General features: G+C 31.3%; 1 protein-coding gene across 1 annotated transcript; it reads left to right on the top strand.

Moving 5' to 3' along the window:
• The first annotated feature begins 5140 nt into the window (after positions 1 to 5140).
• Positions 5141 to 11317, top strand: LOC134266789 (fibroleukin-like). Its single transcript, XM_062749019.1, has 5 exons — positions 5141 to 5436; positions 7473 to 7603; positions 7772 to 7868; positions 8113 to 8280; positions 10709 to 11317. Exons 1-5 carry the CDS (start codon positions 5142 to 5144, stop codon positions 10963 to 10965), a joined length of 948 nt encoding a protein of 315 aa, XP_062605003.1. The 5' UTR covers position 5141; the 3' UTR covers positions 10966 to 11317.
• The last annotated feature ends 1730 nt before the right edge of the window (positions 11318 to 13047 follow it).

The following is a 13047-nucleotide window of genomic DNA, read 5'->3' as shown; positions in this document are numbered from 1 at the left end:
ACCAAACTTGCCACAAGTATCCTTGGGTAAAATGTATTCATTTTTTTTAAATGAAGGGCCATTCCCCCTCCAAAGGGAAATTATTAGAAAGATAATTATGAAATTGTGAAAAATTAATGGCATATTTTAAAAATCATCTTATCAAGAACCACTAGGTCAGGAGAGCTGAAACGTACGTGGAAGCATTCTCATATAGTGTAGATTTAAGTTTGTTCAAATCATGACTCCGGGGGAAAAGCGGGGCCACAATGTTGTATTAAAGTTTAACATAGGAATACGTTGAACTTTAAAAAAAAAAACTCCTTCTCAAGAACTACTGGCCGGGAAAATTGAACTCATGTGGAAGCATCCTCATGTAGTGTAAATTCATGTTTGTTCAAATCATGACCCCCAGGGGTAGGGTGGGGCCACAATGGGCTATCAAAGTTTGACATAGGAATACATAGGTAAAATCTTTAAAAATCTTCTTCTCAAGAACCACTGGGCCAGGAAAGATGAAACCCACGTACATAGAAGCATCCTCTAGTAGTGTAAATTAAAGTTTCTTCAAATCATGATCCCACTGGGAAGGTTGACACCACAAGGGAGAATCCATATTTGACAGAGTAAAATAAAGGAAAAATCTTTAAAAAGATTCTTCTTAAAGAACTACTGGACCAGGAAAAAAGAAACTCTTGTAAAAGCATTTTCTGGTATTGTAGATTCAAGTTTATTCAATTCTTGACCCCCGAGAAAAGGGTGGGGCCACAATGGGATATTAAAATGTAACATAGGAATACATAGGAACACTTTTTAAGAATCTTCTATTCAAGAACCACTGGGCCAGGAAAATTGAAACCTTAGTAGAATCATTCACTTGAAGTAAAGATTCAAGTTCGTTCAAATCATGACCCCTGGCGGAATGTTGGGGCAACAATTAAGAATCAATCTTTGACATAGGTAAACATAGGAAAAATATTTTAAAAAGGTTCTTCTCAAGGACCACTGTGTTAGGAAAAATAAATGTTATGTAGAAGCACCTTCTGCTAGTGTAGATTAAAGTTCATAGATATTCTCCACAAGAGCCACTGGGCCAGGAAAGATGAAACTCATGTAGAAACATCCTTTTATTGTAGATTCAATTGTGCTCAAATCATAATTCCCAGGGATAGGCTGATTAATCCAAAACTATCTTTAGGAAGTTTCAATTTAAGTTTGTTCAAATACCCCCCAACCACTTTTATATTTAAATCTTTCAATATTTGACTGATATTTGCTTATACCTAGCCAGTTTCTCAGGTGAGCGATGTGGCCACTGTGCCTCATATCATTAGATCACATAGCCAAGGTCTGTTATACAAATCCTTAATTCATTCCAACCAATCCATCCGTTGCAAAACACAAGAAACATCTTTTACTGCATCTTGTTCAATAAAGACAAAAAGCTGAAATAATTTTAAATGATGACCTACACTACATGTATTCACTCTTGATATCTCTTCAATTAACAAACCAATCACAAAAGTATTCAATTTACAAGTAGATTATTTAAACTCTCTAAGGAAAAAAAATAACGAAAGTTCATTCATTTAAAAAGAAACTTTAGCATAACAACAAGAAGAGCGAATTGGAATATCAGCAATGCATTTTCTAATCAAAAATTGATCAATAAATATATTTTAGGCTAAAGAACGATAGGTATCCAGTCATTCAGAATAATTGTCATGATATTTATACTTATTTGGTATTTTTTGTCTTCTATTTCCGTCATGTATTATTTAATACAAAACACCATGAATCACTTCTCATTTCCTATCATGCTAATAAGCAATGGTATCTAAGTCTGGATTAAAGAAAATCTTATTTCTCTAAAACTGTATCATTTTTTTCTCCTTTTGTAGGGTACAAATGTCAACTTTTATTTGGCCTTCTCTAAGATTTCCAAAGACCTTGATTCTTAATATAGATATATCGAACAAAATACCATGTATAAGATAACACTGAATGCTTTTTTCCCACTTTGAACTTATTTAAATGCATTTAAAATATGCATGAGAAACCCACTCAAAATTCTTAGTAGGAAGTAATATTTTAGCTTCATTTTCTTTGATCTTTGATCTTTAGTAAAAATAATGTTTCTATGTAACTCTGCTTCCTTCTAATTTTTGTAACAGAATCTCATTTAATTTTCTTCATGGGTAGGTCTCGTAATTAAGTTTTAATTTTTTATAACAAGAGCTCCTCTCCTTTTCTGGTTTCACTTACATTTCACGTGTATCTGAAATATGTATGAGAAACTCATTTAAAATTCTTAGCAGGAAGATGAAATATTTTAGATTCATTTCCTTGGATCGAAATATACAAGGTGTTTTCATGATATGCTGCTTCCTTCGGGAAAAGATAAATGCCAAAAAAATTATGTTCAAATTTGCTTCTCTCTCTTTTTTTTGCAGGTAATGGATCATTGATGTATAAATGGTATTGATTCAGTCAGTCAGTCGTTACATAGAATATTGGTTTAATTATGGATTAATTAAATATTAAAAAAACAACCATTAGATTTTACCTCAAAATATAAAATTCTTTTTTATCTAATAATTATTGATTTTTACTGCACGAAAAGAAACTTCTTTCACAACAAATTCTTTACATTTACCAAAACGTAGTATGTAATACGTGTATATATATTTACAAAAAGAAAAACTACGTAAAAGACCTTATTAATAAATATATGAGATAAATGTATTGTATTTTTCAACAAAGGTACGTATTATATTTTTTTCATGTAGTGTTCATACCAAAATAAATTCATTTCTTTGCAGTAAAATTACGCATTTTATCGCATACAGAAGTAACAGTCAAGCACTTTTCCATACATCCAATTCTAAAGATTCTGCTTTGAACACGTGTAGTTCTCTAATTTTGAAAATTCCTTACGAAGTAAAAAAAAATATAATTCTCTTTTAAAATATTTTTAAGGAAGAATTTTTATTTACCCTTTGAATATATCTGAGCCATTCAATTCATTTGACTTGTTAATTTATGAAAGCATTCATTCAAAAGCTAAATACATCCATCCCTAGAATTATTGACATGATGATGTGTTTAAAAAACATTTTGTCCTTTAATTTCATACGCGTTGGAATCCTCACTCCACATTTACGAAGGTTGTCCGTAAAGTACGTGTGCAACATTGATGATTAATAACAAATATGGATAAGATATTTGAAACCATTATTTTCATTAAATTCATGTTTCATTTTATAAATATGCAAGTTTTCAATTAGAAAGCACAATTAATTATTCTTTTATCGGATACAAAAAAGACACACATTCATATCCCGTGCACTAAAACGAAAATTCTTGACATTACCTGACGTCAAAAGTACATGTAACATTTCTCAACATATAGGCAACGTTTAACTCTATATGTTTCTAATATCGCTTTAACCAGTCATCAAAATGTGCACAAAAGGTGTCATATATAAAATAATATTTAACAATGCCTGTCTCATATCATGCATATCATTCAACCTCTGCCCTCGTAAAACGGGTTTTATTTACAGAAATCATTATAAAAGAGCTCTTGAATGGTGTATGTGCAGGATTCGGATTATCTTACCAAATTTATCCCTTTTTTGCATAAAAATCATTAAAAAAATCATACTTGTAAAAATAGATAATGCAATTTTTTTCGCTTCTAATACCAGTAGATTTAGATTCAACTAGTTTACTTGTGAAAGATATCTGCAAAACTTTGTATAGAATTACATAGAAAATGACACGAATCGCATATCGAAAATGAAAATCAAATATGCACAAACTCTATATTATATGTCTTAATGAGTCTCAGTTGCTTTGGATGATTCCAATTGAGAAATTTGTCTAAAATGATCAATATTTACAAACGAAAAATAAAATAGTTCTGCCTAAGGACAGACAAATATGATTTAAATAATGGAGTATTCTCTTAAAAACAATTGTATTTTCATTTTCTTTTTACAAAAATTCTATTTTATGACAAAGCGCCATTGTGCTTCTCCTATTTTATTTTTTGATTGGACACATATTTGGAATTTATCTTGCCATTTGAACCAGCATGATAGCAGGAGCTAACATTTTGTATGCAAAATCTCGCAGTACCTCTTTTTAAACTGAAAAAAGTGTTTTATACGTAAGTGGGAATTAAATTAGAATCTAAGTTTTCGCTATAAGCACAAAATAGACTTATACTAGTATGTGTATCGATTCTCTTGAATTCAATAAGATATTATTTGAATATTTCTTCATATCTTATAAAAAATTAAGATCCCACTGCAATGATAAAATTATATCATACTTCATAACTCCTGCTTAAAACCACAAATCATTCCCATCTAAAATAATATGAGTTTGTGAAACACTTTGCGCCTGGCGACAACAAAGTTCAAAAAGATTTTTTAAGCATATAGGTTAATGTCAAGGTCACAAGGTCATGACCTTGGTGTCATTTTTCAGTGCATAATGAGTGAAGTACGCATACCAAATACGAAGGCTTTATCTTTCATGGTTCAAAAGTTATGGCGAAGATTTAAGTTTGAAGACAAAAAAGCTATTTTTAGCATAAAGTCATAGTCAAGTTCACAAGGTGGTCATTGACATTGATATAATTGGAATGATCTTAATTAGTAGAATAGGCATGATAAATAGGAAATCTCTATCTTACAAAAAAGTTTCTATTTTTCTAGGGTTCAAAAGTTACAGCAAAGGTAAAAGTTTGCAGAGAAAAAAGCAATTTAGCACATAGGTCACAGTCAAGGTCACAAGGTCATTGACATTAGTGTAATTTAAAAAAGCATTATTAGTAAAAATGCACACCAAATATGAAGTATTTATCTTTCTTGGTTGAAAAGTTTGGCGAAGGTGTAAGTTTGCAGACAAATAGACAAACAAACAAACAAACAGACAAACGAACAAACTGGACAAAAACAATGTTCGCTTGATCTTTCGATCCGGGCGCATAAAATTCGATATTTCATTGATTAGTAAAAGCGTAATACGTCAAGGGCAACCAATTGCATTTCAGTAATAGATCAAGGCACCTGTATTTAAACTTGCGACTGAGGCATCAAGTATCAAATTCTTTCAGGAACATAGTGGATTGTTATAAAGAGAGAGAAAGTATGAGTAATCTCTGTTTCTTTTGTTTGATTGTCGTCATCTTTACCGTCTCTCAAGGTATCTTTATTTCGCGGAAATTCATTGCAAAACTGGAATTTGATGATAAATTTTCAAATAATGAACTATTAGGAGAATACAACTCAAAGTCCTTGATCGAGTGTGGGATCATCTGTCAAAGAGAGCGTAGATGTAGCCTTTTTGGTTACAATACAAGGTTAAAGAAATGCCGTATACACCATAAGGCATTCACTTCCGGAACGTCAAACCAGGCCGGTTGGAGATACATGTACTATCAATGTATGTATAGCTCTCTCTCACAAAACATGAATTACAATTGCCAGTTATACTTTACAGCGGTAATTATTGCATTTGAATCAGGTCAAATGCACGCATTAATATATTTTCTGAAGTATTATATAACGGAATACCTTTAAACTTACTATGTTGTTTCAGAAACTGATTAGCGAAATGAACTTATTTTAAACTAATTTTGCATATATTTTATGATTGCACTGTTTCTTCATACAGCTCAACGCTCTTTTTAGACTCACATGGTTTTTTCGCACAAATTATGCAAAATATGTAACGTGACAAAAAAATATATTCTAAAAGTGATTTATAACTTAATTTTCATCTTATTCCATTTCTTTAGATATAATTCACACAGAATAGTTGGTAGGATTTTTATATTCTCTTCGATGATAGATTATGACAGTCCCCTAATGTTTTTTCATCGTTTCTCGTCAAATGTAGCCGTCTTTGTATCCGTTCATATTAAAGCATTCTTTTTCTTTTTCTTGCCTAAATACAGACACAGTGCAGTTCATGTAGCCTCTATCTTTTCTATACATTAATATGACACTAAAGTGCAACATGACATGTTTTTCTTTTCTATTTGATTGCTTTTCATGTAAAAAAAAATGTAATTTTTTCAGGTTAACTTTCTGAAATAAAGCATCATTAAACATACCTTCAAAAGAAAAATTTCAATGTTTCAGTTCATAAATGTAAAAGAATTTTCTTTTCAATACAATTTAGTGAATTTACTGTGTTTAAAGAGACACCATGCTTTATTATCCTATCCTTTGACATGATTTTTTATGTAGTTTTGTCATTTATAAACACATATCCCTTTTAAAACATCGGGTTTTAAAATTTAAGATAATAATTTTAGACATTATTTACCTTTAACATGAAATGTTTAATAATATAAGGATTATGTCTCGCACTAAAACTCGATTATTTTAAGATTTATTGCAAGAAAAATGTGACTTTAATTTGTGCAAAAAGCATGTGAGTTTAAAAAGTTTATTGAGTTGTATTTCAATTTGCTTAAACTTTCAGCTCGTCGAAATAATTATATAAGAAAAATTTTCAAGAGCTCCAAACGTATTATGAATCAAAAACATGAATTAACGTTTATATCTTTAAAGTACTTTTATAATTCCTGTTTATGTACTTCTGTTTTTATACCTGTGTACCTTTTACTTAGTACTTGTGTACACCTGCAAATCGACTTCTTCGTTCGTATAAAAAAACGTTCATCTTACAAATATTTATTTATTATATTTTCAACAGTGAAATGCTGTTATTTATTCATTGAATAAAAACAATATCCTGTCACATGTGACAAATATCAGAAGTGCGGTAAAATTCTCGAGTTACCTCCCCTTTAAAAGAGTTTGTAAAAATATTCCTTACTCTGTTCTAATAAATAAAGGGAGTAAATAAACCATTCTGACAAGGAATTATACTGCCAAAGCTCCTCTAAATATGTTGCTGAAATCCATGTTTGCAATGTTTTTAACCTCGCAATACTAAGCTGTGACGTCGCAACCTCAACTATGACGTCATGTAGCCTAAGGATGTATTACAAAAAGACAAACAGGCTAAGGGAAAATCAAAGAATATGAAATAAACAGAAATTTCAATGTCTTGTACTTGAATATGGAATTTATTTCACTCATGAGAAAGGAGTTTTTGCTCTCGTGAAGATATAAAAAAGAAATCCTATCCCACTCGTGAAATATATTCCATATTCAACTAAAAGACATTGAATTTTCTGTTAATTACATATTCTTTGATTTTCCCTTAGCCTGTTTGCCTTTTTGTATTAAATCTATAGGCTACATGACGTCATAGTTGAGCGGTTGCGACGTCACAGCTTAGTATTGCGAGGTTAAAAACATCGTAAACATGGATTTCATCAACATATTTAGGGGAGATTTGGCAGTATCTGTAAACTATAAAATATTGAAAATCCTCTATATATAAATGTGTAATCACCTTTTAATTATAAAGTTGGATTTCAGCATTTTCTTCTTCTGTTTTAGATCTTCCTGTAGACTGTAAGGACCTCCATGATTGTGGTAACACTAATTCAGGGGTGTACGAAATCTATCCCCTCGGGGCGCGTTCTATCCGTGTTTATTGTGACATGATGACACAGGGCGGTGGATGGACGGTACTTGTAGCTAGTTTATTTCCAGCACATAAATTCAGAAGTGTGGCAGATGTATTGGAATCAATTATTTTGTTCTTAAACAGATTTTTAATGAAAAAAATCTGAGTTTTTATTTTTATGACACTTATCAAACAAAATTTTATAAGAAAAAGGTATTTTTTTTTCAAGGTTATCCAAAAACGAGTCAGTGGATCCTTAAGTTTTAACAGGAACTGGGCGGAATATAAAAATGGTTTTGGGGATCCTGAACAAAATATGTGGATTGGTAAGTGTAAATCTATATCATATTGGCCCGTTTTGATTTTCTTGCTTATTAGATAAAATAGTGTATGAACTGTTTTGGGCTATATAACACCTTATCAATTTCCACAAGGGATTATAAGATTGGGTTATAATTTTTTTTGTGATACGCGCGTGTAAATTCGTGAGAGAGAGAGAGAGAGTGGGGGTATGAGAGAGAGCAACTTTATATTTTCATATTGAATTGCGTTTAAATAAATTTTATACAGGAAATGACGTGATCCATCAATTGACAAAGAATAAAGACTCCCACCTCTACGTTTCCATAACTACTCAGAATGGCACGAAACTGTATCAGTTGTACTATCAATTTAATGTTTCAAGTGAAACTGAGAAGTTTAAAATATTTTTGTCGGGGGATTCTACGGGGACATTAGGTAAGTTGCAGACAGGCCTTGCACACACACAAAGAGAGAGAGAGAGAGAGAGAGAGAGAGAGAGAGAGAGAGAGAGAGAGAGAGAGAGATTATATATTTATTTACTGAGTTCGACACAAGCGTTCCGTCGGACCCGGGAGCCTAGCTGCCTGCCTGAGTCCGCAGGCCGATGGCAGACAATTTGGTCCAGGGGTCTAATAAAAGGTTCTTTCTCGAGAACTGAGTAAATTAATATTTTGTTATACCTTTCATTTTATTTTTTGATATAGAGGTTTGTTTTGTCTTCCGTGATGTAACATGAGGTTTGTCACTGTTGAACACTATCGACTGAATACTGTAAAATCACATATTTTCGTGGGGTCAAATTTTCGTGGTTTGAAGAAAAATAGTTGGTTCGTAGGGATTTGATTTCGTGGAGAAAGATCTTTTTAGTAGTTACGCATATAAAAATTAACATTTCGTGGTGGTCATAAATTCGTGGGTCTCTTCATACCACGAAAACAACGAAAATTAAACCTCCACGAAAATTATTGATTTCACAGTATGAGATTAAGCTAGGCACAATTTGTGACGTAACCGGTCAAACATTTCTCGGACTGGTCCAAAATCTTACTAGCGGTCAAACATCGATTTTTTATTGTCTACTCAGCAAAACATTAAAAATGTTAGACTTTTGTGATTAAGATTTGCATAAGAACATATTTTTAAAGTATAACAACATCACTTAGATAAGGGTGTTTTAATTTTTGATACACATGCGCAACATTGTTAAGGCTGAAAGAGGGAGGCGGTGCCTAATTTATAGTTTAAAGTTTACTGTGACATTACACTAAAACATTACTTTTATGTATTCCTCATAATACCAGAAAATAAAATATTTTTCATCTTTAAACTGCATTAGCATAATAAACAACAATTAAACTTATCAATGTATATAAAAAGGTTGCTAGTTAAATCCCATATAGCTGGTTATAAACAGATCACTAATCTCGATGAACTTGTCAATCATGGTGTCATTTTGGAAACAATGACGTATTTTATGTGCTGTGAGATGCAGATTGAGGAATTTTCTAACAAAGATAAATGCGTTTTATTAAAAAACAGAATGTTATTTACAGGTGTCAAATAGGCTTTTAATACCAATGTATATCCTTTGTTCCGTGCGTTTATTCATTAACTATTAATATAGTTAAATAATTTATTTGTGTTTTAATGTTCAGGTAAAGTATATTTTACATCGATGTGCCTCATTAAATCTTTCCTTCGCAAGGGCGTACTATAAATAAACCATTTTTGGAATATAAATAAAAGGTATGTTCCTTAACTTGAAAGGTGCTGCTGCTTTCTTTAAATCGAGAGGGTGACTTTATTAATACACCAAATATCTGGTAAAAGTCAAACAGATTACATGGAATTTTAACAATTAAAACGCAAATATTTTTTAAAGAAAGTAGAAGCACTTTCCAGAAAGTACAAAATATACAGAAGCAATTAAGAGCTTGAATTCTTAATTTCAAATAGGTCTGCCCTTGTGATATTGAAATTTGTTAATGACCTACATTTAGTACATGTACTATGCATTCATCAAGTTACTGTCCATTGATGGGACCAAACTTCATACTATACGGTGTAGGTTATATCATACTATTTCCGTAAGTATTTAAGTTCTGTGATAATAAAACAGTTTGCAATATTCAATTTTAAAAACAATACCCGTTTTTGCATTTCTATTTTCCCTTGATTTCTCATAGTATGCCTTAACAGTGCTGCGTAGAATTATTGACAAAAGTAAAATATCTTAAATTCTTACATACATCTGTTTATCTGTATCAACAATTTAAAAAAAAGTAGAGATTGAAAACAGAGATCGGTAAAAAAAAAATAAGTTTGAAATGACTGACTTTTTCATACCAATTGAGAGGTCTTCTTTACACAATGAATTGCCTATGGATTTTCCCCTTCTTTTCAAACATGAAAAGAAGCAGACAGTGCGTGTGATTCAACTAGTTAATTTAATTTAAACATGGATTTTGCCTAACTCAAAGACAAAATTGGCTAAGGTAAGCTCTGTTATCTCAACAGATTACGATATACAATGTACTTATATTTGACTGTGGAGGTTCAGAATTTACTCAAACTTTTTTATGAACAGAGGATGTGTGTAATTTTTAATTTAAGGTCATTTGGTGAAGTTCAACGTGACACTTGGAATATTTTTGGGACTAGGGAGTGGGCTAATTATGGTTTGCAGGTTTTTTTTTTTTTCAAAAATTCATATTCAAAACCGTTAAGATTAAGATACATTTATACATGTATATGCTTTGTATTGTTTCTATTCATGGGACTTTAACCATCAGAACAATGACAGTAATCTTCAGAAGAAGTAATGAAGTAGCTGGCAAACTATATGTATCTTTAATTTTTTCAGGTGACAGTATGGTCAACACAGCGTTAACATGGGAGAATCAGTCTGGGATGTACTTTAGTACCCCAGACAACGATAACGACAATTGGGAGAACAACTGTGCTGCCTTCCATAACGGAGGAGGCTGGTGGTTTAATAATTGCCACCAAGCTTTCCTTAATGGCCCCTGGACGCCAGTAGAATGGAAATACCCCTGGAACCCTCCGTTTGAGTATGGAACATCTGTTTATGGAACTCTGATGATGGTCAGACGTGGCTAAGTAAATATATTCCTTTTTAGTAAGGGACATCTGTAGGAGAACTCTGATAATGGCCAGACGTGGCTAGGTTAATATCCTCTATTCAAGTGAGTGATATCTGATAGAAATATATGCTGCATGTTTGACTTTGGAAATTTTTTTTAACGTTTGTAATTAATTATTTCTGTGATAGAAAAATAGAACATTTATAAACTTCTCTTGTTCATATTTGCGAGAGAAAAAGTTTTAAAAAGCTTTTATTGAAGCAAAATTACATTATTGTCGTCCTGTACATTTTAAAACTTTACTTACCGGGTTTGTCTTATTGATCATAACGATTTGAATTACGTACAAATTTATAACAATTTTACATTTTTACAGCATAATAAAATTATTCAAAATGAAGCTCATATTATTTTAAGTGAAACTCTCTTGAATATTTAAAGCATGTATATTTTGTTTTATATGTTCAGAATCATGTTATGTCTTACGGATAACAGTATTTATTACATATTTACCCGTGAAATACTGTAATTTATTCATTGAATAAACATGATATCCTGTCAAAGTGTGAAAGGATATCAAAATGATATCCTGTCACAGTGTGACGAATATTAGAAGTGCGGGAAAACTCTCGATTTCCCATCCGATAACGAAGATTGCTTTAAAAATATCTTTCTAGACTATGTATGATTGCGCCCATGGAAAAAAGGCCCTTATGGCAATTTTTATGCATTTTGAGTTTTTCACGGATTTTGATAGAGTAAGGTTAGAAGTTGTCAAATAAGGATATGGAAATAACGAACAGTATTCAATCTCAACGTCCATTAAACAAATATACAAAACAAGAGCAGAGCAAACACGGACCTCCGAAACATCAGAGGTGGGATCAGGTGCCATGGAGGAGTGAGCATCCCCTGCTGACCGGTCACACCCGCCGTGTGCTCATTGTCATAATCAGGAAATAACGGAAAAAATCCGTAGTCAATTCAGTGTATAAATAATGGACTAACAATAATATGAAATTTTATGGTCCTACGTCTACTCTAAGTAGGTTTTTTTCTTCATTTTAATCAAAGATACTTTATCAAGTGCATAATGACGTCATGTTTTTCAACAACGTCAAACGTTTTCAGAGTGAACGTAAAATGATTTTCTTCTGTAATTTTATTTTGGTTATTTATACTTGTGTAATATTTAATATTTACTCATGCACATTATTTTTATCTCATTGTTTTTTTAACTATTAATAATTATTTAATAGTTATATATATATTATGGATTCATAAGTGGTGTATAGTATTATGAGTGAGTGTTTGTTTTACATTTCACTTTTCTATGACACCAGGGGGAGACCTGAACAGCGAGCAACTTCCATTCATTTTTTTAAACAATGATTTTCTCAAACAAAATATTTACCTCTAGTAATCATGCAAGAGTCATTTGATAAGCCTGTAGAATTTATTAGACAATTATTTTAATTTAAACATTGCTCTCGATAGGACAAGCATAAAACGATATGTCTTAAGTTACAACATATGTGAAAATTAATTTTGTAAAAATTATTTCTGGAGGAACAAAATGCTATATTATATATATACCTAAATGCTACTGTGAAGAGAAACTTTATTAGATTGTTCATTTTTTCTAAATTTCATATAAACACAGAAAAATTGTGAAGCGTGCATGATAACATTTTATTACAATATACAATAAACAGTAAATAAATAATAATGATTGGATTTATATAGCGCTTTTCTAGCATAAATGCTACTCAAAGCGCTTTACAATCAAAAATAAGAGGGAAATTCGGTTGATTCACTGCATTTTTAAGGTTTTCTGTCTGCATGGGATCAAAAATGACACTGCTGTTTGAAAAATATAAAGAATACACGAAATATTTTTCAGTCTAGCAGTAAAAATATTAGAATATTTACCAATCAAAAAGGTGAAAATTTTATAAACAAAGGATTGAATTATAATTCGCACACATTCACACAATAGATACTAGATAGATCCAGGATTAACATTGGTAAGATCATGTTTGTGTTGGTGACTTTTTTATTTAGGTTTGAAATAATTTTCTTCATTTTATATTTGTAC

The sequence above is a fragment of the Saccostrea cucullata genome, unplaced genomic scaffold, assembly GCF_032062105.1.
Source record: "Saccostrea cucullata isolate Sc308-1 unplaced genomic scaffold, CSIRO_AGI_Scuc_v1 ctg10035, whole genome shotgun sequence".
In the NCBI taxonomy this organism is placed as follows: Eukaryota; Metazoa; Mollusca; class Bivalvia; order Ostreida; family Ostreidae; genus Saccostrea; species Saccostrea cuccullata.
This window is presented reverse-complemented; position numbering and strand designations above follow the sequence as displayed.